General features: G+C 41.1%; 2 protein-coding genes across 2 annotated transcripts; both read right to left on the bottom strand.

Annotated features, from left to right (window-relative positions):
• Positions 1–3998: 3998 nt before the first annotated feature.
• On the bottom strand, positions 3999–20586 carry LOC132825139 (crossover junction endonuclease EME1). Its single transcript, XM_060840149.1, has 7 exons — positions 20552–20586; positions 18631–18723; positions 12799–12923; positions 11573–11690; positions 8632–8747; positions 7366–7555; positions 3999–4190 (listed from the first exon to the last, which is right to left on the bottom strand). Exons 1-7 carry the CDS (start codon positions 20573–20575, stop codon positions 4020–4022), a joined length of 837 nt encoding a protein of 278 aa, XP_060696132.1. The 5' UTR covers positions 20576–20586; the 3' UTR covers positions 3999–4019.
• On the bottom strand, positions 20580–24265 carry LOC132825572 (probable crossover junction endonuclease EME2). The gene is made up of 3 exons (XM_060840951.1): positions 23953–24265; positions 20633–20700; positions 20580–20591 (listed from the first exon to the last, which is right to left on the bottom strand). Exons 1-3 carry the CDS (start codon positions 24263–24265, stop codon positions 20580–20582), a joined length of 393 nt encoding a protein of 130 aa, XP_060696934.1.
• Between the last annotated feature and the right edge of the window lie 224 nt (positions 24266–24489).

Genomic DNA, 24489 nt, shown 5'->3' with positions numbered 1-24489 from the left:
TTTCCCAAATTATTTTCCACCTTCTCATGTTCATTAAAATATAGAAGCAGAATTAAGCCATTTGGCCCATCGAGTCTGCTCCACTATTCAATCATGGCTGATATGCTCCTCACCCCCATTCTATGCCTTCTCCTCATATCCCTTCAACTCATTACCAATTAGATTTGTGTAACTTCTTTAATTTTACTCACTGTCCCAGCATACACCACTCTGGGGTAGTGAATTCACAATCCTTTGGGAGAAGTAGTTTCTCCTCAACTGTTTTAATTTTGCTATCCCTCATCTTGGGGCCATAACCTTTCTTATCTTAGGGCCATGACCTTTCTTCCCACAAGAGGAAGCATCCGCTCCATATACATTTTATACACTTTATATCTTGAATGTGTCAATTTAATCTCCCCTCCTTCATCTACATTCCAGAGAATATAGGTCTAAACTGTTCAATCTTTCATTATACAGTAAGCCCCTCATCCTGAAATCAATCTAGTGAACCTCTAAACTGCCTCCAATGCCAGTACATCTCCCCTCAAATAAAGGGACTAAACTAGGGTGACTGTCTGTGTGGAGTTTGCACATTCTCTCCATGTCTGCGTGGGTTTCTCCTGGGTGCTCTGGGTTCTTCCCACAGTCCAAAGATATGCAGGTCAGGTGGATTGGCCATGCTAAATTGTCCATATTGTCAGTGCATTGGTCAGAGGGGAATGGGTCTGGGTGGGTTAGTCTTCCGTGGGTCCATGTGGACTGGTTAGGCCAAATGGCCTGTTTTCACACTGTACGAAAACTAATCTAAATCTAACTTAAACTGTGCACAATACTCCAGGTGTGGTCTCACCAAACCTTGTGCAGTTGCAACAATACTTCCTTACCTTTTTTATCTTCTATTTCCTTAGCAATAAAAGCCAACATTCCACTTACTTTTTTTTATCTGCTGTGACTCATGACTGGTACACCTAAATCCCTCTGCAACATAGCACCTGGTCTCTCCCCATTAAGATAATAGGTTGCCTAACCACTACTTGACCCAAATGCATGACCTTACACTTATCCACATTAAACCTCACTCTCTAACCTTCCTATATTTATTTGTAAGGTTCTTATTTCATTGTAACTTACCATTCTCTCTAAATTTGGCATCTGCAGGTTTGGCAATAGAGCCTTCTATTCCTGTATCCAAGTTGTTAATGTAGATCGTAAATAGCTGGGTCCCAAGCTACATCTTGCCATCCAGGAGGAAAAACTTATCTGGATTCTGTCTTCTGTCCGTCAGCCAGTCCATATATCCAGGTTAATAACCCCAATTCCATATGATCCAACCTTGTGAATTAATCTTTTGTATGGCACCTTATCAACCCTTCATTCCATCTACAGCATCCCTATTATCCACTTTGCTTGTTACTACTTTGAAGATCTCTAGCAAATTAGAACAACATGATTTGTCCTTAAAACCTGCTGACTGTGGATAGCATTTTGACTTTCCAAATCTCCTGATATTGTTTCCTTGATTCTAACACTTTCCCAACAACCAGTGTTAAACTAACTGGTCTGTAATTTCCCACATTTTGCCTCCCTTCCTTTTTGAATGTATTATTTTAGCCATTTTCCAATCCACTGGAACTGTTGCTGTGTCCAGGGAATTTTGGAATATTGTAACCAATGGATCTACTATCTCCACCGCCACTTCCTTTTTAACACTGTAGGATGTAGGCCGTCAGACCTGGTTACTTGTCTGTCCTCCAATCCGAATTGTTTGCTTAGTACTTTTTCCAAACAATGTTTGCTCTAAATCCTATCTTATTTTTGCCTCTAACTTGCCTGTTCCAACAGAGATGAAACAATTATCCTCCAATGTGAAAACTGAGGCAAAGTATTGATTCAACATGTGTTCCCCATTATTAGTTCTCCAGTTTCATCTTCCAATGGACCAGCATTCATATCAGCGACCTCCTTGTTTAGCCATGATGTTTTTCACCCCCTTCCCCCATCCATTATTTCTCACTGGGATCTATTTTAGTTGAGGAATTGAGTAGCTCCTTAAACATCTGCCAATGCCCATCTGCCAGCGTACCATTTAGCCCCCTCTAACTCACGTTATGAATAAGACCAATCACTTGCTGCTTCAAAAACAAATTGCTGGAGAAACTCAGCAGGTCTGGCAGCATCTCTGGAGGGAAAACAGTTAATGGTTTGAACCTAGTGATTCTTTCTCAGAACCTTGCTTTCTCAACTTCATTCCCATTCACCTGCCCTTCCTGGCTGTCGGCTAATCTGTCAACAGTTCCCTCTCCTCGAGTACTGAATCTCCTTTCTTTTTTCAAATCTGCCTGTCATTTTGCTCACTCCCTTCAAGAAAGCCACTCTTTCTATTACTCCCATTTTGCATTCCTTCAACTGGCTTTCTTCCCCCATGCCTGCCCACAGTGCTGAAATGGCCTTGGCCATTCTTTGAATGACCTATCTTCCCATGAATTTGAGCCTTGTCCCTTTTTTCCTACAATTGCCTCAAATCTTAACAATAGTGGCCACTGTTCTCCAAATGCTTTCACTTGTATTCTCAACCGGATCTAGTACGACATGCCTTATCATTTGGGTCAGAAAGACTGAAGAATTAACTTTGTCCTTCCTTCACCTTTTGACCATAATCTGTATTGGGATTGTTGTCACTATCAAGACATTTTTGAAGCTTTTATCAGTAGTTTTAATTGAAGGGCTGGGACAGGTGAGAATGGAATGAAGCTGCTCATGGCTATGCCTTCTCTTCAGGCCAGTTTCCAGGCCAATTGTAGTGGCCCCTTTTGTCAGAATTTGTACTTATTTGGTACTCTGAGCAAGCTCTCTGGTGTGTTCTTCCTCCACAATGGATAATTAAACATTTTAAGGCTTAGATTTTTGTTTGACAGGAATCCAGGATATAATCATAAACAGGAGAGTGGTGTTTAGGCCATAATGTGATCAGCTACAACTTTATCAAATGGTGGAGCAGGCTCAAGGAATGTCATCAGTTAACCTATGAATTAAAATTACACCTACCATTTTGCTTGTCAGCTCGGAATGTGGTCCCTAATTGGATTTTTTTTTTTGCTGTTGTCAGTCTGACTCTACCTTACCTTTCTACAGTGGACTGGTGTATCAGTCATGGGCTCCAGTGCAGTAACTTGAGTATCTGACCTTTTTCGGTGATAAAGTCTGCTAATTAACACCTTTAAATGAAGCTATTTCCTATCTATGTCATGCTCATAAGGAGTTATTTTCCAAAAAGTGGTTTGAGCTGAATATACTGGCACGTTTTCGCGTAGCTATGGTAATGAGCAGACTAGTGCAGTCAGTGAACTGAAAGAATTGACTGTGTTGACATGCTGCTGATATATTGCCTGGACTGGAGAGAGAGAGAGAGAGAGAGAGAGAGAGAGAGAGAGAGAGAGAGAGAGATAAGGATAGACTGGGACTCTTTCATTGGAATGTAGAGGTTTAAAAGTAATGGGAAGGTGCATAGATAAGGTGAATAACAAAAGTCTTTTCCCTTGTTGTGGGGAGATTCAAAACTAAGGACGTATTTTTAGTAAGAGGAGAAAAATTTGAAACAGACCTGAGGGTGAACTTCCACAGTGTTCGTATGTGGCATGAGCTGCCAGATGAAGTGGTAGATGCAGGTACAGGTTACAATGTTTAAAAGACTCTTAGTAGGAAAGGTTTAGACGGATATGGACCAAATGCAGGCAAATGGGACTAGTTTAGTTTGGGCAATTTAGTCAGCATGGAAGAGTTGGACTGCAGGGTCTGTTTCCATACTGTTTGACTCTGACACAATGAGAAATTTAGAGTACTAGGCTAAATAAGTACACCAACTTTAAATTTGTCACATCATACACAAAAGACTTCAAGTGCTACTAACAGTATGCCTGGCTCTCTAAACTGTTAATACCAATTTTATTGATATATCGACTTTGCCTACACTTTTTTTTTCTTATAACTGATATTCAAAGGCAGACAGTAAAATGAATCTGGTTTGTTGATCCGTGTATTTAACCACTTTTGTCCAAAACTATGTCCGAGTTTTCCGAAGTCATGAAAATATACAACCTGCGTGATATATCCGGTCCAACTCGTCGATCCACGCGTTTTCCTGCAGCATACACTTTAACCTCTGACAGAAGATTCTGCTTCTCCCACTCTGTGCTGCATTGTCTATAAGCCTTTGAAATGCATAAATGTTGAGGTACAATTGAGTGACTTTTAAAGAAGCTTCGATTTTATCTGCATAAAACTAAACATTTGGCAAAGTTTTAACAGCTGGGCTAGAATTGACTGAACATTGAATAGAAACGAGATGGTACAAAGTCCAGGTATGAGGAAACTGTTGCTTCTTTGGAAATATATGCATAAGGGATTATATGGGTTATTAGGCCAAGCTTAGGAAGTTGCAGAGATAATAATTCTCTTGATCTTAATGTTAATTGCTTAAAAATGTTAACTGCACAGTTTCTGACCTGAATTGTTCCATAGTTTGAGTTGATTTGATTTTCTTGCATCTGCAACATTTTGTTCTGCATTAAAGTGTGACCAATAATCCGAAGATAAATTGGGGTAAGATGAATAGAAGTGCTGTGCGGTGGAATTTCTGCAATGTTTTCAGCATGAACTACAATACTTATTTCACCTTGTGGTGGTATGCTGGCTTTAGTTGTACAACTGGAGACTGGCCAAGTATATGGTACAGGAGTAGGGCAACATCAAGGAACAGTGACAATGGGAAATTTGGTTTTATAAATATTGATTAGGAGAAACATCAAGATAACAGTACACAATTCAAGAAATTATAACCAATGGATAACTGGTGGGGAATCTTAATTATATTGGAACAAATTAAACTTTTCCACATTTTTTGAACATTTATTAGGTAGAGAAATAAAAATTAAAAAGATACGATTTAAACCAGTAACAGAAGAAAATAAATCCAGTTTGGGAGAGCAATGGTTGTGCGCAAATTAAATAATTGGTAGTATTGCAAAGGTAACCTTCTTATAAATGAAGTTTGAACAAGTGTATGCTCTCGAAATTGAAGCTTCATTGAAGACAAAATAGACAAAATATAGAATGCTCATGGTAAGAAATCAGCTGCCTGAGGGTTGGGAACTGGTTTGGGGGAGGGTCTCATTTTATTCATTGCCCAAAAATGGTATCCAGATCTCTAACAATATCAAAACAGCACAGCTAACTTTCTCGATGCATTCTTGCTCCAGAAACCCTGAATTGGACCACTGCAATGTTCTTTGTTATTTCAACAATGAAGTGGTCAAAGTTGTACAGTGCAAGTTTACTAATCTAGAATGGGAATGGGACATCACAGATGAAGACTTTAAGTGCACGAGCTAGTTTCATTAAAACAGGTGTAATGGGAGATTTTGAAATTGACGTTTTAATAATTGAAGGAACTAAGTCAATATTGAGACTAATGTTCTACTCTTTGCAAAGACATTGGAGGAATACCTGTGGCTTCATAGATGTGAGCGAATGTAATGCCCCCTCTTTCAAGGGAAGAAACCAGTCTAATGGGAATATTGTCATTGCTACGTGGCAATGCAGATAAGGTGCCCTATGGAATAACCCTGGATCGAGCAGTAAGGGGCTAGGGATCAGCCATGGACATACTTGAATAGTGGGCTTAAGGGTCTCTATATTTACTACTTTAATTTTATTAGATAGGGGAGGGTGAGGTTGTCATGATGCTCACTGCCACTATGAATATATGGGGTGGACCAGATGGTTCAAGTGGCCTTCCTGGTGTCTCTATGATTTGGGGTGCAATGGTTTCTAGTTGAAGAGTCAGCGACTGGGATTTGTCTTATCATTGTGTGATGTAGTGAGGAACGTTTTAAAGTAATTGGGATAGAGAAACTTGAGGGTACAAGTACACAGATTTCCCAAGTGGGTGGCAAGAAAATAAATGCATTTGATCGTACATTTTACAAATGCAAACCTCATAAATCAATTCATCTTGACCTACAGATGGCTTCCAATAGACTACTGTAGTCTGTTTTAGCTGCCATAGAAGTTACAGAATACATTTGCATTTGAACCAGTTGTACCTCTTGAGACTGCAGAGGTCTTTTAACTGGAACAAATGGTTGAAATGAAGGAATTGCAAAGGGCTTTGATCATTATAAGAAGGGGTGACTGGCTGTCCACTATAAATTCAGAAGCACAAAAGCAAAGTTAAGATATTTTAAATTTTGGGCACAGCATACCCTAACAATTGCTAAATGCAATCAAATAATTGCATTTAAAAAGCAAATAAATATCCCAAACCAAGGAAAACCTGATTTTCGAAGATGGAACTTGAACATCTGATATCTCAATGGGCTGAACGGTTTTCTTTTGTACTGGAAAATTATGTTCCACATTACTTGAGCAAAGAAAATTACAATTTTAATACAAATGACTCTGGTCCTGTCATTTTTGGTTTACATTGCTTAATTCTAAATTTAAAAAATAGATTTTATTACTGTTTATTTGCAATGAAGGTTCAGTCAAACCTCAATTATCTCCCAAACTGGAGAGGAATCATAGGGACATATTCTTTTTTCCCTATCTAGAAATTCCCAAAGTTCCAGTGGCCATCTATCATCCACTTTCCATACACAGCGTTTTGGACCTCTGGCTATCACATCCTGAGGTGTGACTAGAACCCAGGCCTTTTGGGCCAGAGGAAGGGACACCGCCACTGCACCACAAGATGCTGACATCTAATATATGTCCCCCTGGTAGTTTCCTGATATTTTTAATTAACCTGTTTAGACACACTAACATGTCTGTAACAGGTGGTACTTGAGCTCTTCCAGTGTCACAAGCCCTTGTTGGACATCCAATTAACTAATCATGCCAGCAATTTGAATGAAGAAATTCAAATGTAAATGTGGTCTCTTTCCCGCCCCCCCCTCCCCGCCTTGGTGTTTAGCTTTTCATTGGATCAGGCTTGAAGATCCAAATAGTCTACTCCTGTTAACTGCTTCCTGCGTTAGAAATTGGATTAGATAAATAGCAATGTGTAGATAACTTCAATTTTTCTTCTTTTAAAAATCAATACATTATTTGAGAAACGCCTTTTGCAGTCTCTTGGCCTCAAGCTAAAATTGGAGTGGCTTAAATAATTATTCATTGCATATGTAGCTGGATGGATTGTGAACAAATATCTGCTTCAAAGCAGTTTATCACATTATTGGCATTAGTTCCATGTCGAATATTGTAGATAATTGAGGTTTCACTGGAAATACCTTGTCAGAATGATGAATGTAGAGTAGAGTCAATGGGAAGAAAGAGCAGGTATGAACAATGAATAAGAAATGGCAGAGATTTGATGGCTGCCATTACCCGCAAGAGCAGCTTTGGTGTAGGATAGGCTTGTGCTATAGCCATTGCCACTGGTTGGGTGATCCTGTTGAGCTGCTGAAGCTGTTTTTTCCATAACTTCAGGAGGCCCTTTCCATCCTTATCCACTTTCACACCAGTGGACCACGTCCCATCAGGGCAGAACGAGAAGGTCATTTTTTCTGTCTGCTTTCTAAACAAAATTATTTTCACAAGAGTATCTTGTCAAAAGATGTTGTTGCTTTACTTCAAAAGTTTAATTTGTTTGTGAGCATGTTTTTAAATTTTGCATTTGGAATTTCTGAATCATCTGTAATTCTATAAATTCTTGTGCTGTAGAGTTGATAGAACTGTAAATAAGCCACATGCTGTGATCACTGTTAATACCATCCTGGTTTTTGCATGCAAGAGAAAGATCAGGAATTTTGACTAGGTTCTAGATGTCACGAGGTGGGGACGGGGGGTTAAAGTGCATTGATAATGATTGATCATTGGTTTGATTTGTGGCTAAATATTCCTTCATCACCTGAAGAATGTAATAGAGATGAACCATGGTTAGATTAGATTAGATTCCCTACAGTGTGGAAACAGGCCCTTCGGGCCAACAAGTCCACACCAACTTTCTGAAGATTAACTTGCCCAGACTCCTTTCCCTCTGACTAATGCACCTAACACTTAAGGGGCAATTTAGCATGGACGATTCACCTGACCTGCACATCGTTTGGACTGTGGGAGGAAACCAGAGCACCCGGAGGAAAACCCACGCAGACACTGGGAGAATGTGCAAACTCCACACAAACAGTCGCCCGAGGCTGGAACCGAACCTGGGACCCTGGTACTGTGAGGCAGCAGTGCTAATCACAGAGCCACCATGCCACCCTTTACTTAGAAATTAAGTTTTTTCTTAATATATTAAGAATTTTGCATTGCCCTCATGGTAATGCTGTCAGACAAGGATTTCCTTTTGGAGCACAATTATGTAGCAAGAGTAGAAAACCTATTGAAGTTAACTTTCAATTTGCTGTTTTGATATCTGTCCTGTTTCCTTCTGGCATTGAGTTAAATATTCTGCAGCAATATCAACACTGGACCCTGTGGATTCCAAAATATCGTACCAATCACTTTGAGAAAATTTAAAATTGAAACTTTAAGTTGTCTCTGACAGAAGGACAGGTTACTCCCAATTTATTTGTTTTTAAGAAAAAAAGCATCATCACTCTCTTCTGTACAGCTCTTGGTGAATATCTGCTTAAGTTAAGTTGAACTTACTTGAAAGGACTTCGGGCGATTGCCTTTGTAAGTGTTGCGATATGATCAGCAAATTGTTGCCAGTTCTCTAAAAACCAAACAGTTGTGTGTGTTTGCAGCTGTAAGGCCACCTGCACCTGAGCACAAAACAGAAATAGGTGACGCCGAAAGAACTGCAGATCAAAAATTGCTGGAAAACCTCAGTACCTCTGGCAGCATCTGTGGAGAGAAATCCGAATAGACGCACGGTCACTCAACCTGAAACAAACGGATTTCCCTCCATGGATGCTACCAGACCTACTGAGCTTTTCCAGCAATTTGTTTTTGGCACAGAGAAAGGTGAGTTGGACATGGGCTAGACCACAAAGTAAAGGAAGTCTGCTGTTCTTTTCTACTAAAACATGCCACTTGCTGTGAGATGGTGCAATTAAAGACCATTGTTGACTGCTTCGAACGTATTGGCTGTTTTACTGATCTGATGAGAAACCTCAACCATTTTATGGCTGGTTGTTGTCAATACTCAGCATATGTATTTCTGGTATGCTTGTTCAGCTTTGTAGTTTGAAATGAGAGAAGTTTGAAGTGGATAGAAGCATTTGATACATGAACGCCATCAATGAAAGAAATTTGTTGATCTGGAGTGTTGGTTAAATTCACTAATTCCATGCACCAAGTGGAAGTCATGATTAAGGAGTATGGGAGAAGATGGGTCTGAGAATTTTGTTAGTGTGTATTCCAATCCCCTTTCAAATATTGTACCCTACTTGTGTGTGCTTTTTTTGTTTTCTGAAGGTGGGTGTCACTTGCGATTGTTCTCCCTACTCTCCCGGAGAAGATGACCGATGTTCAAGAACTTTTTTTTTGCTTTTATATTAGATTGTAAATGATGGACCACTTTAGATATTTGAAGTCAATCATGACACTTTCTTGTATAACATGGTTGCTGGGTTCATAAATTGATGTGATGTAGATGCACTTAGAGTCATAGAGATGTACAGCATGGAAACAGACCTTTCGGTCCAACCCGTCCATGTTGATCAGATATCCCAACCCAAACCCACCTGCCAGCACCCGGCCCATATCCCTCCATACCCTTCCTATTTATATACTCATCCAAATGCCTTTTAAATGTTGCAATTGTACCAGCCTTCACCATTTCCTCTGGCAGCTCATTCAATACACGTACCACTCTCTGCGAGAAAAAGTTGCTCCTTAGGTCTCTTTCCCCTCTCACCCTAAACCTATGCCCTCTAGTTCTGGACTCCCTGACCCCAGGGAAAAGACTTTGTCTATTTATCCTATCCATGCCCCTCAATTTTGTAAACCTCTATAAGGTCACCCCTCAGCCTCCGATGCTCAGGGAAAACAGCCCCAGCCTGTTCAGCCTCGCTGTAGCTCAGATCCACTTCATTACTTGTTTTATACAGCAATACAACTTATTCCTTATTTTAAAACTTATTATCTAGTGTCTTTAAAATTTGATCAGTATAGGTTATCAGGTTGATCTGTGATAGATCATAAGCACACTGAAATGGAACTTTTACTACGTAACATAATTTGAATGGAAGGTGACAATTTGCATTGTCTTTATCTTTGAATTGGTTCCATTTTTTTTTAATGAGGGGCTATGAATAATCAAACTCTAAGGTGTATGAACAAGTCCAAGGGAATCAATTGATTTCATTGTGAGGTCTTGAACCAATATTTTTGGGATTGATTTTTTGGGTGGGGGAGGGTGGAGAGAATGTTTTGCCTAGAGCAAAGACTTTACTTGAATGCTTCGCACCAACCCCCAACTAAGAGCGTGTTAAAAACAGCATCTTTAACCAGTTTGGACAAGTTATGATCCAGTCTGTTCTGATGTGCAATTGTTCTGTTCCCATGTGATTGTGAAATATCAGCACAATTTAATCTAATGGGACTGGAATCTCATTATAGCCAGTACAAGTAAGGAAAACTCATGAAATACAAATGGTCTAAATGCTTCAATCATTTTATAGACAATTTGTGTTGAAAACTTCTATTATAGCAGAATAGACTGTACACTTTGGCAGGAAAAGTCAGACCACTACCCATTGCCATAAGACACTATAGAGAAAGCATCTAATGGAACAATAGCCTATCATGCAAAGAGTTTGGGTTGAAGGAATATGCTTTAGTGCTACCGTACTATAACTGAAACCAACCAATATTCTAAATTAATCTATGATGACTTCCCTGCTGTTGTGTCACACTTTGATCAACTAACAAAAGTATGTACTGCTGTGGATGTATAAGGCTGAGTGGACCATATTTGGAATATTGGGAACTAATTTGGACCTTTTTTTATATATCTAAGCAAGGATGCGTTAGCCTTTGAGGTGGTCCATGAGAGTGATCCTGGGAACTAAGGGTTTGCAGTTCTAGAAGCAGTTCTAGGTCTGTATTGAGAATTTAGCAGGATGATTCGGGTTCTGATGTGAAATTTATAGAATACTAAGAGGCTTGGGTAGAATGGATGTGGGGAAGATGTTTACACTGAGGAGAGATTAGGACCTGAGGGCACAGCCTCAGTTCAGAAATGATCATTTCGAGTTGAGAAGAATTTCTTCAGCCAGAGGATGGTGAATCTTTGTAGCCTTCAGTGGCAATGAGTTCCAGAGATCAAGTAATTGAGCATTTAAGACACAGCTAAGTTCTTGATAAGTAAAAAGGATCAAAGATTATGGGAAAAGGCAGGAGAATGGGGCTGAGAAACATATCAGCCAAGATCAAATGGTGGAGCAGACACTAATCTTATGGTCTTTAGCAAGATGGGTAAATAAGGTTGTTTGGGTAGCCGTAGAACTGCACTCCAAGCTATCTCACTTGTTTTGTACTGCATTATCCACCCTTTCCTAAACACACTGCCTCTGGTTTTTAACAATGAAGAATTTTTTTGTCCATAGAAGAACACAATCAAATGTAAAATACAAATACAGACCTCATCCAAATCTGCACAAGTCAATCCAAGCTCCCTGCTGACCCAAGACTCTGAGTCTTCAATGCTCTCCTTTTCTGAATTCTTCGGTCGCTTCACAGGACTGTAAAGGCCTTTTTCCCTGAATAATTTCATAAAAGTTACTCTTTTCTCTGAGGCATTAAAGTAGTGCTTATATTTCCAATGTAAATGAATGAATTTTAGCATCATAACAGTTTCAAAATAAAATCTAGTCTTCAAACCATATAAAGAGTTTCTTCAGTAGTGAGTGCCTTGGCTCAGACTAATGAGGATAAGTTTTCAAAGCAAAAATTCTAGAACCCGGAGTTAAGTTTTTTTCTTTTGCATGAAAACCAACTCTTACCAGTCTTCTTAAAATTACTTTTTGTATGGATCTGAAAACGGTGTGGGCAGGCTACTTAAGCATGGAGCAAAAAGAGAAATTGCTGGAGAAACTCACATCACATTTTCATTATTTTAATGGACATTTAAACTTTGTGATCATACTCAGTGACAGTAACAGATCTGTTCAACTATGTGGAGAGAAAGCAGAATTCACGTTGAGTCCAGTGTATTTAGCTTGACACATCTGCACATGAACCTAATTTTTTTCCTACTTTGCCAACCAGCAGTCCAAGTTGAAACCTGGAATTGGAACCTTAATTCCTCCTCCTTCAGATACTGTGCCCAAATATGTTGCTTTCACTCAGCATAAAATATGGAACAAATCTTTGGACCTTTTTGATATTTTGAGTTTGATTGCTTGCATTTACATTATAAAACTCTGGGCCTGCTGAGGGAGGAGAGAGAATGAGACTCTGACATGTAGAGCCATAGAGTGCTGAAATGTAGAGAAAGAACTAATCTTGCTGTGATCTGAACATGTTTTAGTTGATTTATCATGCAAGTTCTTTGATATTGGCTTAAAACTGGTCTGTTACTGTCTCTTAGTACGATCACAAAGTTTAAATGTCCATTAAAATAATGAAAATGTGATGGTTCACACTGGTAACCAGAAAATCTCCATTGTTCAAGGATAACTATAGAAAATACCCTCTTGTTTACATAAAATAGAGCAAAGGCAAACTTCATCTGAAATCACGTAACTACTTTCAACAAAGCCATTTTCAATATTTCCGATAAATATTTGATTCAATTGGAAGTTTGGAATGTGTGCTGTACTTTGGTAGCAACTCGTCAGTAAAATTACAAGTTTAGTCCGCAGTTACCTTGTGTAAGTATCCAGTCCAATGACCGCTAACGTGGCTGCTCGGAGAGGTTGCTTGTCCAGAACCCTCGTTATAAAGCTATCGAATGTTTCATAGATGTTTTCTGTGTAAATGCCTTTCATTTTCTGATGAAAGAAGAAGAAATTGTTTGAATCTGCTGTAAAAATAGAAATATATCAAATATTTCTACAATTTGTAGACGGCAGTAAGTATTTCAATACTTAAGTTACCAAAGGAATGAGAGATTTTTTTTTAAAAAACTGTCATTTTAAGACCTTCTGTCTCCTTCGTTATACAAGTGAACTTGTGACTTTTCCTGATTTATAAATTCAATTCTGTTTAAACTGGGAAATCTGACCATTAGGTTTCCATACAGGTAGTTCTTATATAATGTATTGGTTGTGTTCTTGCAACCCCGCATGATTGAAAAGTTGTTTTAGAAACCGTGCTTAGTTTCGTGATATAATCACCTTACAGCCAACATATATTTTAAAAGTTTGCACTTTGGAAACAGCATCCCCAATTCATCAATTCAATTACAGCACATGTTATAGGAGAACAACACGTAATTCAAGTCATTCTGGAGGTTTTTTTTCCCCCTCGAGAACTGAAGGTTTTTAGTATCCAACATATAGATTTAACCTGGATTAGTTGAACTTTGAAGGCAACTTGTTGCTTTTACTAATACTTATTCATATTCATTCATACTAATACTACCATACGCCAAAGACCCCGAGACGACGACTTGCCTACTCTGAGCCCTTGGCATCATGGTAGCCCACAAACCTACCAAGACACAAACAGCTACTGATGAACCAAAAGGACTCTATACCAACAACCAGCAAACAAATGGGTGGCACGGTGGCACGGTGGTACAGTGGTTAGCACTGCTGCCTCACAGCACCGGAGACCCATGTTCATTTCCCGCCTCAGGCGACTGTGGAGTTTGCACATTTTCCCTGTGTCTGCATGGTTTCCTCGAGTGCTCTGGTTAGGTGAATTGGCCATGGTGAATTGCCCATAATGTTAGGTGAAGGGATAAATGTAGGGGAATGGGTTTGGGTGGGTTGCGCTTCAGTGGGTCAGTGTGGGCCGAAGGGCCTGCTTCCACACTGTAAGTAATCTAATCTAAAAAATGTAATTTACAAAATACCCTGCAAGGACTGCAACAAACACAACCTCAGGCAGAAAACTACTCACCAGGATACACGAACACCAACTAGCCACCAAAAGATATGAACCACTATCACTAGTACCCTTATATATGGATGAAGAAGGACACCACTTTGTCTAGGCCAGCATATCTACCCTAGAACAGGCTAAAACCGAGAGATACAAGGGAATTCCTACTGGCCTGGCATTCAAACTAAAATTCCCTCTAAGCACATCGATTTGGACCCCATTTACCAACCTCTGGGAAAAAAAAGAACCAGAAATGCTATCGCCCACCTGAACAGGCCATGACACCAATAGAAAGCAGGACAGAACACCAGCGCTTCACCAGAGGCTCAATGATGTTACTGAGAATGGTGACAAAATGTCAAAGGACAAATTTGCCAGCTCAGTGAGTAAACTTACAACTTAAACCTCACTTGAGCTACAAATCTTCTGAAAAGTCACAAATTTACTTATCAATCATTGACGTGCAATAACAATAGTGAAACTGACTTTAAGAATAGGGAGAGGCTGAACAGGCTGGGGCTGTTTTCCCTGGAGCGAAGGGGTGACCTTATAGGAGTTTACAAAATTGGATAGGATAAATAGACAGTCTTTTCCCTGGGCTGGGGGAACTTGGAGGGCATAGGTTTAGGGTGAGGGGGGGGAAGGATATAAGAGAGACCTAAGGGACATCTTTTTCACACAGAGGGTGGTACGTGTATGGAATGAGCTGCCAGAGGATGTGGTGGAGGCTGGTACAATTGCAACACTTAAGAGGCATTTGGATGGGTGTATGAATAGGAAGGGTTTGGAGGGATATGGGCCGGGTGCTGGAAGGTGGGTCTAGATTGGGTTGGGATATCTGGTCGGCATGGACAAGTTGGATTGAAGAGTCTATTTCCATGCTGTACATCTCTATGACTCTAAGGGAATCCAAGTAAGAATAAAAAGGTATATTTACAGTCCAAGTACTCTCCAAACATGAATAGTGCAGGCACTTTACTGTGAATTTTACCCATGTTTAAAGAAGTAATAGAATGCATGACATTGGTCACAGTAGTGGTTAGCACTGCTGCCTCAGTGCCATGGACCCAGGTTAGATTCCAGTATGAAGTTTACATGTTCTCCTGTGTCTGCATGGGTTACTCGCAGTCCAAAGATGTGCAGATTAGGTGGATTGGCTGTATTAATTGTGCAGGTTATGTGGATTAGCCGTGGAAAATGCAGTGTTACAATCATGGGGTGGGTCTGGATGGGATGTTCTTTGGAGGGTTGGTGTGAACTTGATTGGCTGAATGGCCTGCATCCACACTGTAGAGATTCTATGAATACATAATGATACCACGTAAACCTCTGTTCAGATACTCGGATACAGCAATGAATTAAGTCTGTCTTGTGCTGAATGAAGTTTAATCTCTGGGACCAATACAAGTCAACATTAAGTCGCTAGTTATCAGGTTTTATCAGAAACCTAATAGTGGAGTAGGTGGGGAACCAGATGGAGATTTGTTTGAGAGATGATGAATTGAGATCAGAGCAAGAGGGAATAAATCAGCTAAACAAACAGTTCAAAGAGGGGTTGGTGGTAGGAAAGGGAAGGTTAAAAAAAAGAAGCATGTGATTGCACAGAGGGAACTGGGAGCAACCACTTGGGCATACAATCATTGCTGGTTCCTTCCCCCAGCACGCACTGCCATATTACACCGTACAGGTATTTCCCAGCTGCAAGCAAAGGGCAACAGAAAAGGAAAGTAAAAATCAGAAAGAGATGAGCAAAGATAATGATTAGAGATGAAGTGCTAGAAATAGCAGGTTCAGCTGCATCTGTGGAGAAGAAATGTGTTAATGTTTCAAGACTACTTTTTCAGGCATTTGATGCGATACTGCAGGTGTGGAATTGATTACCTACAACATACAACGTTACAGTGCAGTACCGGCTCTTTGGCCCTTGATGTTGCACCGACCTGTGAAAATAATCTGCCCATCTAACCTACACTGTTCCATTATTATCTATATGTATGTCCAACGCCCATTTAAATGTCCTTAATGTCAGTGAGTCTACTACTATTTCAGGCAGGTTGTTCCACGCCCCTACTACAGAGTAAAGATACTACCCCTGATATCTGTTCTAAATCTATCACTCCTCAATTTAAAGCTACTTCCCCTTGTGTTAGTCTTCACCATCTGAGGAAAAAAGCTCTCACTGTCCATCTTACCTAACCCTCTGAATATCTTATGTCTCAATTAAGTCACCTTTCAACCTTCTCCTCTCCAACAAAAACAGCATCCGTTCCCTCAGCCTTTCCTCGTAAGACCTCCCTTTATACCAGGCAACGTCCTGGTAGATCTCCTCTGAACCCGTTCCAAGCATCCACATCCTTCCTACAATGCGGTGACCAGACTGTATGCAATACTCCAGGTGCAGCCTTACCAGTGTCTTGTACAACTGAAGCATAACCTCATGGCTCCAAAACTCAGTCCCCCTACCAATAAATGCCAACACACCGCCTATCAATGTGGGTGGCAACTTTCAGGGATTTATGCACCTGGACACAGATCTCTGTCCATCTACATTGCCAAGAATTTTACCATGAGCCCAATACTTTGCATTCCTGTTATTTCTTCCAAAGTGAACTATTTTACACTTTCTCACATTAATCTACATTTGCCACTTCTCAGCCCAGCTCTGCATCTTATCTCTGTAACCCACAACTTCCTTCAGCACTATCCACAACTCTGCCTACCTTAGTATCATCCACAAATTGACTAACCCATTCTTCTACGCTTACATCCAGATCATTTATAAAAATGACAAACAGCAGTGACCCCAAAACAGATCCTTGCACACCACTGGCAACTGAGCTCCAGGATGAAAGTTGCCCATCAACCACCACCCTCTGTCTTCTTTCAGCTAGCTAATTTCTCATCCAAGCTGCTAAATCACCTACAATCCCGAAACTCCACATTTTATGCAATAGCCTACCGTGTGGGACCTTATCAAATGCCTTACTGAAGTCCATATACACCACATTAACCACATTACCTTCATCCACCTGTTTTGTCACCTTCTCAAAGAACTCAGTAAGGTTCGTGAGGCATGACCTACCCTTCACAAAACCATGTTGACTATCCATAATCAAATTATTCCTTTCCAGATGATTATAAATCCTATCGATTATCCTTTTCCAACACCTTACCCACAACTGAAGTAAGGCTCACTGGCCTATAATAACCAGGGTTGTCCCAACTCCCTTTCTTGAACAAGGAAACAACATTTGCAATTCTCCAATCTTCTGGCACTACTCCTGCAGATAATGATGTCATAAAGATCAGAACCAAAAGGCTCTACAATCTCCTCCCTAGTTTCCCAGAGAATCCAAGGATAAAGCCCATCTGGCCCAGGAGTCTTATCTATTTTCAGATCTTCCAAAATTGATGAAACGTCCTCTTTGTCAACCTCAATCCCATCTGATCTAATAGCTTGGTTCTCTGTATTCTCACTAACATTGCCCTTTTCCAATGTAAATACTGATGAAAAGTATTCATTAAGCGTTTCCCCTATATTCTCAGATTTCACACACAACTTTCCCCTATTATCTTTGGTCCTAATCTTACTCTAGTCATGTTTTTATTCCTGATATACCTACAGAAAGCCTTAAGGTTTTCCTTGATCCTATCTGCCAACAACTTCTCATGTCCCCTCCTGGCTCTTCTTAGCCCTCTCTAAATCTTTTCTGGCTCACTTATAACACTCAAGCCCCCTATCTCAGCCTTCACATCTCATCTTCACATAAGCCGCCTTCTTGACAAGAGTTTCAACTCCTTTAGTAAACCATGGCTCCTTCTCTCAACAACTACCTCCCTACCTGATAAAGATACTGCGGGACCTTGATAAGTATATACCGGTTCCTTGAATGAGCTCCACATTTCAACTGTCAATCCCCTCCAGATTCCTTCCCCATCCTATGCATCCTAACTCTTGCCTAGTCGCATCATAATTGCCTTTCCCCCAGTCGTACCTCTTTACCTGCAATATATACCTATTGCTGCCTATTGCTATTGTAAACTTAACCAAATTATGGTCACTATCGTCAAAGTGCTCACCTACCTCCAAATCTAATACCTGGCTGGATTCATTCCCCAGTACCAAATCCAATATGGTATTGCCTCTTGTTGGCCTGTCTACATACTGTGTCAGAAAACCATCCTGCACTCATTGGACAAAAACCGACCCCTGGATCACTTGATCATGCAAAGCTTGAATACTGCTATAAAAAGATGTTTCGTGCATTCACCAGGACAATTTGCAAAGCAAAATTCCCTTTTATGTTATTTCTAGTGAATTATCCTGTGAATGCAAGACAAAAAGCTTTTGACCAAATGTATTTTTCAGTGATTAATTTTTAATAAATAACTAATGTGTGCTTTCTGCTGACAATCAATAATCATTTTACTGTCGATCAGCATATTCATGCTAATTTGCTTTTTGAAAGAATTGTACATGTAGCTTGGACTCAGAAGTTGCTTTTCTACCTTTTGATAAAATAGATGGAAATATGGTACTGTAGTCATTGTACTCATATTACAATGGAAATCATCTTGTGAAAATGCAATAAACAACAATTCTAAACAGCTAACTACATTTGTTAAGATATTTAAGCATTGCTTTTTTACCTGTTTATGTAACCAGGCCATCTTGAGAAAATGATTTGGCGAAAGCAGCACCAGAATTTGATTTTCTTCCTTGGATTTGTACATATTTTTAGTCTGTAAGCACAAATCACTTATTAACAAATATGCACCAATTCAAATCCAATTAGTTTGGAAATATGCCACAATGGTTGGCTGATTAAAGAGCAGACCCTCACTAAACACTCTACGGCCGCCTTCTATTTCTTCAGCTTCAGTGAAGTAACAACATCAGAAAATTGGAAAAAGGACTGAGCAACAATGTATTGGAACAGCACTAACTGAATTGAAGACTGCCCAAAATGGCAGACTACAAAAGGTAAACAATTTACCTATTGTCCTACTCCTGGTACAGTTCACCCTGCCTTTCATACTCAAAAAACAATGTTTAAAGAATGAGGCAATTCTTCCAAGATCACCCAAAAATAAAACTGAGGAATATTTGGAATTGCAGTTTATCTGCAAACTGTCTCAAACATGAATAATATCAGCACCCAGGCAGCTAAAATTCTCAGGGCTACAGTTTGCCTGAATGTCCTTTGGACCACAGAGGCAAATAAAATGCAGCAAGATGCTTAGACCCTACAAGCTACAGAGTAACCATTGCTGGAAAGTGCTTCGGTGTGGATTTAATTTGAAGTCATTTTTGGACAAGGTATGTATCCTACAATGGTTAAATAGTCCAGAACACCAACCAAGCCCATATAGCAGAACAAGGTTTGAGTTAAAGAAAGGTTCGGACTTTTATTTTTCACTAGAGCATAAGAGATGAGAGGTGACCTTATAGAGGCTTTAAAATCATGTGCATAGATAGGGTTAATGGTAGGTGGTTTTCCCTTGGATGGGGGATATCCAGACTAGAGGGCATATTTTTAAGGTGAAGGGGAGAGAGATTTTAAAAGACCGAGGCAAATGTTTTATATAGAGGGTGGTTTGCATGTGGACTGAACTTCCTTAGTAAGTGTGGGTGTGGACACGGTTGCAATGTTTAAAAGACATTTGGATAAATACATGAAAAGGAAAGGTTTGGAGGGATATGGGCCAGGAACAAGCAGGTGGGACTAGTTTAGTTTGGGATTATGTTCAGCATTGACTGGTTGGTTGGTCCGAGGGTCTATTTTCATGCTGTGTAATTCTGACTATGACTAATGAGGAGAGTTAGAGGGAGCAAGTGAGAGCTGGATGAGTGCTTGGTGTTTGATTTTTCAAAACATTTATAAAATTTTATTTATTAAAGGGGCTGTGATAGATGACTTCAAAAGAGTGCAGCAAATATTCCCTTTGCTGTGCAAGACACCAAGCATAGTATGAAATAACCTTTCTTCAGTCTGGATTGACAACTACTATAGAGCCCTGTGGTACGATTCCTTCCTCGGAAACATCCATCCTTAGGTGGATGCATGCTGGATAAAAAAGAAAATGGCATAACTTCAAAATGACTTGGAGTTCCTATCATCCCTATGAAGATGGTCACTGTAAATACCTAGTTCAAGTGAATATAGAACATCCTGGCTGAAAGATAATGATGAGCAGTAAGAAAAGGTGTATTTTGCACCATTTTTATCCAAAAGCTTTTCATATCCAATGATGGAAGTATATGTGGTATTTAACTTACACACTGCAATAGCCTTCGAAACAGAGATTATATAATTTATCTGTTTTGAGAGAGAACGTCTAGCCAGGACAATGCTAGTTCTGGCTTTGTTTTCAAAACATAATTGTGCACAAAGTCATGAGTGTCGCTTTTCCCTAAACTATCTTGTTGTTGAGTCAGATGCGGACCTGACTCCAAATGTGTTGTCATCACAGTGCTGTGGTAATAGTGACAGTAGTAAGTTGGCCTGACCTTCTGAAAGCAATGACATGTTTTAAAAGGCAGGTCATGTTATGTGGCTTCTCATCTTACCTCATCAGGCAAGTCATTTAACATGACTTCAGGAAGTTCTCTTCTCCATGTGATGGTGGAAGGAACTGACTGAGCTTCAACGCTATATTCAGATTCAAGCGAGTTGAGAACATCAAGCAGAATATATGCGCCAACATCTTCCAGAATAGCTGGGTGAGGAAGAAGGTAAAAAAAAAGCGGTGGGGAAGCAAGGAAGAAGAGCAAAAGAAAAATAGCTAGTGTAATTGCAATTTCAGCAAAATGATGTACTTCCCTCACCTCCCCACCCCTGTCCCCAACCCCCCAGAAAAATCCCAGTTGTTAACATCAGTTATAGAAAGATTGAATTGGTACTTTTGTTATTTCTGTTTTTTGTTATTTTGTTATGAACACAATGATTCCCCCGAGTGGAGTACTCACAGCATTTACACAGATGTCACACCTCCTGTTGAGTTTGTGTGCAAATGGGGTCAGCCTGGAGCAATGATTAGTGAGTCAAAGTTAATAACAGGCAGAACAGGGGCTCTTATGGTGCAGTACTAGGTAAAGTACTTACACCTCTGGGGCAATTGGGACTGAGATCCATACCTACTAGCTCAGGTGTTCTAGTACGGAGTCAAGCTGAATGAACCTTATTAACAAAGTGAATTTTATTGAAGTTAATGTAAACCTCGTGTGCAGCTGTAATGTGAAGATCATAAGAAATAGGAGTGGAAGTAAGGCCATTTGGCCCATCAAGTCCACTCCGCCATTCAATCATGGCTGATGGGCATTTCAACTCCACCTCATAGTCATAGAGATGTACAGCACAGAAACAACCCATCCATGCTGACCAGATATCCCAACCCAATCTAGACCCACCTGCCTGCACCTAGCGCTTATCCCTCCAAATCCTTCCTATTCATATACCCATCCAAATATCTCTTAAATGTTGCAATTGTACTAGCCTCCACCACTCTCTGTGGTAGCTCATTCCATACACATACCACCCTCTGCGTGAAAATGTTGCCCCTTAAGTCTCTTTTACAATCTTTCCCTTCTCGCCCTAAACCTATGCCCTCTAGTTCTGGACTCCCCGACCCCAGGGAAAAGACCATCTATTTAACCTATCCATGCCCCTCATAATTTTATAAACCTCTATAAGGTCACCCCTCAACCTCCGACACTCCAGGGAAAACAGACCCAGCCTGTTCAGCCTCTCCCTATAGCTCAAATCCTCCAACCCCTTGCAACATCCTTATAAATCTTTTCTGAACTCTTTCAAGTTTCACAGCATCTTTCCAATAGGAAGGAGACCAGAATTGCACACAATATTCCAAGTGTCCTGTCCAGCCACAACATGACCTCCCAACTCTTGTACTCAATACTCTGATCATTAAAGGAAAGCATACCACGCACCTTCTTAACTATCCTATCTACCTGCGACTCCACTTTTAAGGAGCTATGAACCTGCATTCCAAGGTCTCTTTGTCCAGCAACACTCCCCAGGACTTTACCGTTAAGTGTATAAGTTCTGCTAAGATTTGCTTTCCCAAAATGCAGTACCTCTCGTTTTTCTGAATTAAACTCCATCTTCAAAGTTTGGGAGAAGAATTGAAGATTTTAAACTCCATCTGCCACTTCTCAGCCCATTGGCCCATCTGATCAAGATCCTGTTGTAATCTGAGGTAACCTCCTTTGCTGTCCACTACACCTCCAATTTTGGCATCATCTGCAAACTTACTTACAATATCTCTTCTGCTCACATCCAAATAATTTTTATAAATGACAAAAAATAGTGGACCTAATACCAATCCTAGTGGCACTCCACTGGTCACAGGCCTTCAGTCTGAAAATCAACCCTCCACCTTTTGAGCCAGTTCTGTATCCAAATGGCTAGTTCTCCCTGTATTCCGTGAGATCCAACTTTGCTAACCAGTCTCCCATGGGGAACCTTGTCGAACATCTTACTGAAGTCCATATAGATCACATCTGCCCTCATCAATCCTCTTTGTTACTTCAAAAAACTCAATCAAGTTTGTGAGACATGATTTCCCATGCACAAAGCTATGCTGACTATCCCTAATCAGTCCTTGCCTTTCCAATTCCATGTACATTCTATCCCTCAGGATTCTCTCCAACAACTTGCCCACCACTGACATCAGGGGGCTCAGTGGTCTATAGTTTCCTGACTTGTCCTTACCACTCTTCTTAAATAGTGGCACCACATTAGCCAACCTCCAGTCTTCTGGCACCTCACCAATGATTATCGATGATAAAAATGCCTCAGCAAGAGGCCCAGCAATCATTTCCCTATCTTCCAGTAGAGTTCTAGGGCACACCTGATCAGGTCCTGGGGATTTATCCACCTTTATGCATTTCAAGACATCCAGTCCTGATGTCATTCAGTGCCATAGATTTAATTTCATTCTTAACTAACAGGGCAGCCCCACCCCCTCTGCCCACCTCCCTGTCTTTTCGATTAGTTGTAAATCCTTGGATGTTTAACTGCCTGTCCTAAACCCAATGCAACAGTCTCTGTGATGCCTACACATCATAATAATTTACAATGATTTCTGCTGTTAATTCATCTACTTTGTTATGAATGCTTCAAGCATTCAGGTAAAACACCTTAATGCTAATTTTCTTATCTTCGTGATTTCCATCACCTCCACCGAAGTTATCCTTCCTTTTTGCTACATTCCTAGTCTGCCTTGAACTTAAACCCTGCACACACGCTCTCCAACTGCTTATCTTTCTACTTGACTCGATACATCCTGTTGCTTTTCCTTTCCCTACCCCTTCCCCACGACTCACCCGTTTAGTCCTATCGTATGCCTTAAGGACCAGAGAGAGGTGCTGAAAAAGCACAGCACGTCAGGTAGCATCTGAGGAGCAGGAAAATTGATGTGTATGCCTTGTACTTGTTTCCTATGTTACCCTACAAAGCTTTTCAGTGCAGGTAGGTACACCTGACTGCGCTAAATCAAACAACCACTGCCCATCTGAAGAGCATTGTACCCAGACTCACTCCTCAACCCCGATCCTAACCCTGTATTTTCTGTGGCTCTGTGCACTATGAGCAATTTAGCATGTTCAATCCACCTAAACTGTGCAGCTTGGGACTGTGGGAGGAAACCCACAGAGAGACTGGGAGAATGTACAAATCACAAAGTCACCTGAGGAGGGAATTGAACCCAGGTGTCTGGCACTGTGAGGCAGTAGGGCTTAATCACTGAGACAGTGCATCTCTGAACAGTTTGAGTTCACAAATATCTAGGGGGTCAAATATCTAGAGTGGTAGTGTCTCCACCTCTGAGCCAGGTGACCCGGGTTGAAGTTCCTCTTTCTTGTGTAGTATCTGTCAGGAGGTTGATGCAGGGATAGGGTTAGAGGGTGGAGTTGGAGATGTTAGGAGGGTGCAGCCCCGTACTGGTGCTCACCTGGATCCACACACACTCTCATGTATCTCACACACTCATCCGGCCGGATGTATTTAAGGGCGATGTCTTCGCCTGTCTCCAGCAGCCTGCTCTCCCCCGCAGCCTCCGCCTGTCGGTGCCGGCTCTCCGTGCTGCAGCTGGCCGCCTGTACCCTCTCCTCCTGGGGGCGGCAGTGCTGCCTGTTCCCGGGGCCGCCCGATGTACCCTCCCCGGCGGCAGCAGCAGCAGCTGCGGCCTCAGAGCGGCCGCCCCCAGGCTCGGGCTCCGGCTCCCCGCCTGGGAACGGGCCGGTACCCCAGCACAGAGAGCCCATCGCGGGGAACATGCTGGATACAGCAGACCCCCACCCCCCGGGTCACAGACTCCCCCCACCCCCCCGACTCACAGACTCCCCCCACCCCCCCCGACTCACAGACTCCCCCCACCCCCCCCCGACTCAATCTTCCCCCACCCCCTCCCCAGCTCAGTCACAGACCCCCCCCACACACACACACCCGGTCACACACTCCCCCACCCCCCCCCACACACACACGGTCA

This window comes from Hemiscyllium ocellatum, chromosome 20 (genome assembly GCF_020745735.1).
Source record: "Hemiscyllium ocellatum isolate sHemOce1 chromosome 20, sHemOce1.pat.X.cur, whole genome shotgun sequence".
NCBI lineage: Eukaryota > Metazoa > Chordata > Chondrichthyes > Orectolobiformes > Hemiscylliidae > Hemiscyllium > Hemiscyllium ocellatum.
The sequence above is the reverse complement of the archived record's forward strand: the minus strand, read 5'-3'. Positions and strand labels throughout refer to the sequence as shown.

Bases quoted from the DNA above. Each gene is read 5' to 3' on its own strand.
- LOC132825139 (XM_060840149.1), bottom strand. From the start codon at position 20,575: ATGTTAAATGACTTGCCTGATGAG. The intron at 8,748-11,572 runs GTCTGTATTTGT...TTTTGTGCTCAG, and splicing joins CTTGTGCAGATTTGGATGAG to GTGCAGGTGGCCTTACAGCT. The intron at 7,556-8,631 runs GTAAGTTCAACT...AATTTTGTTTAG, and splicing joins ATCGCCCGAAGTCCTTTCAA to AAAGCAGACAGAAAAAATGA.
- LOC132825572 (XM_060840951.1), bottom strand. From the start codon at position 24,265: ATGGGCTCTCTGTGCTGGGGTACCGGCCCGTTCCCAGGCGGGGAGCCG. The intron at 20,701-23,952 runs GTGAGCACCAGT...TTCCTCACCCAG, and splicing joins GAGAGTGTGTGTGGATCCAG to CTATTCTGGAAGATGTTGGC.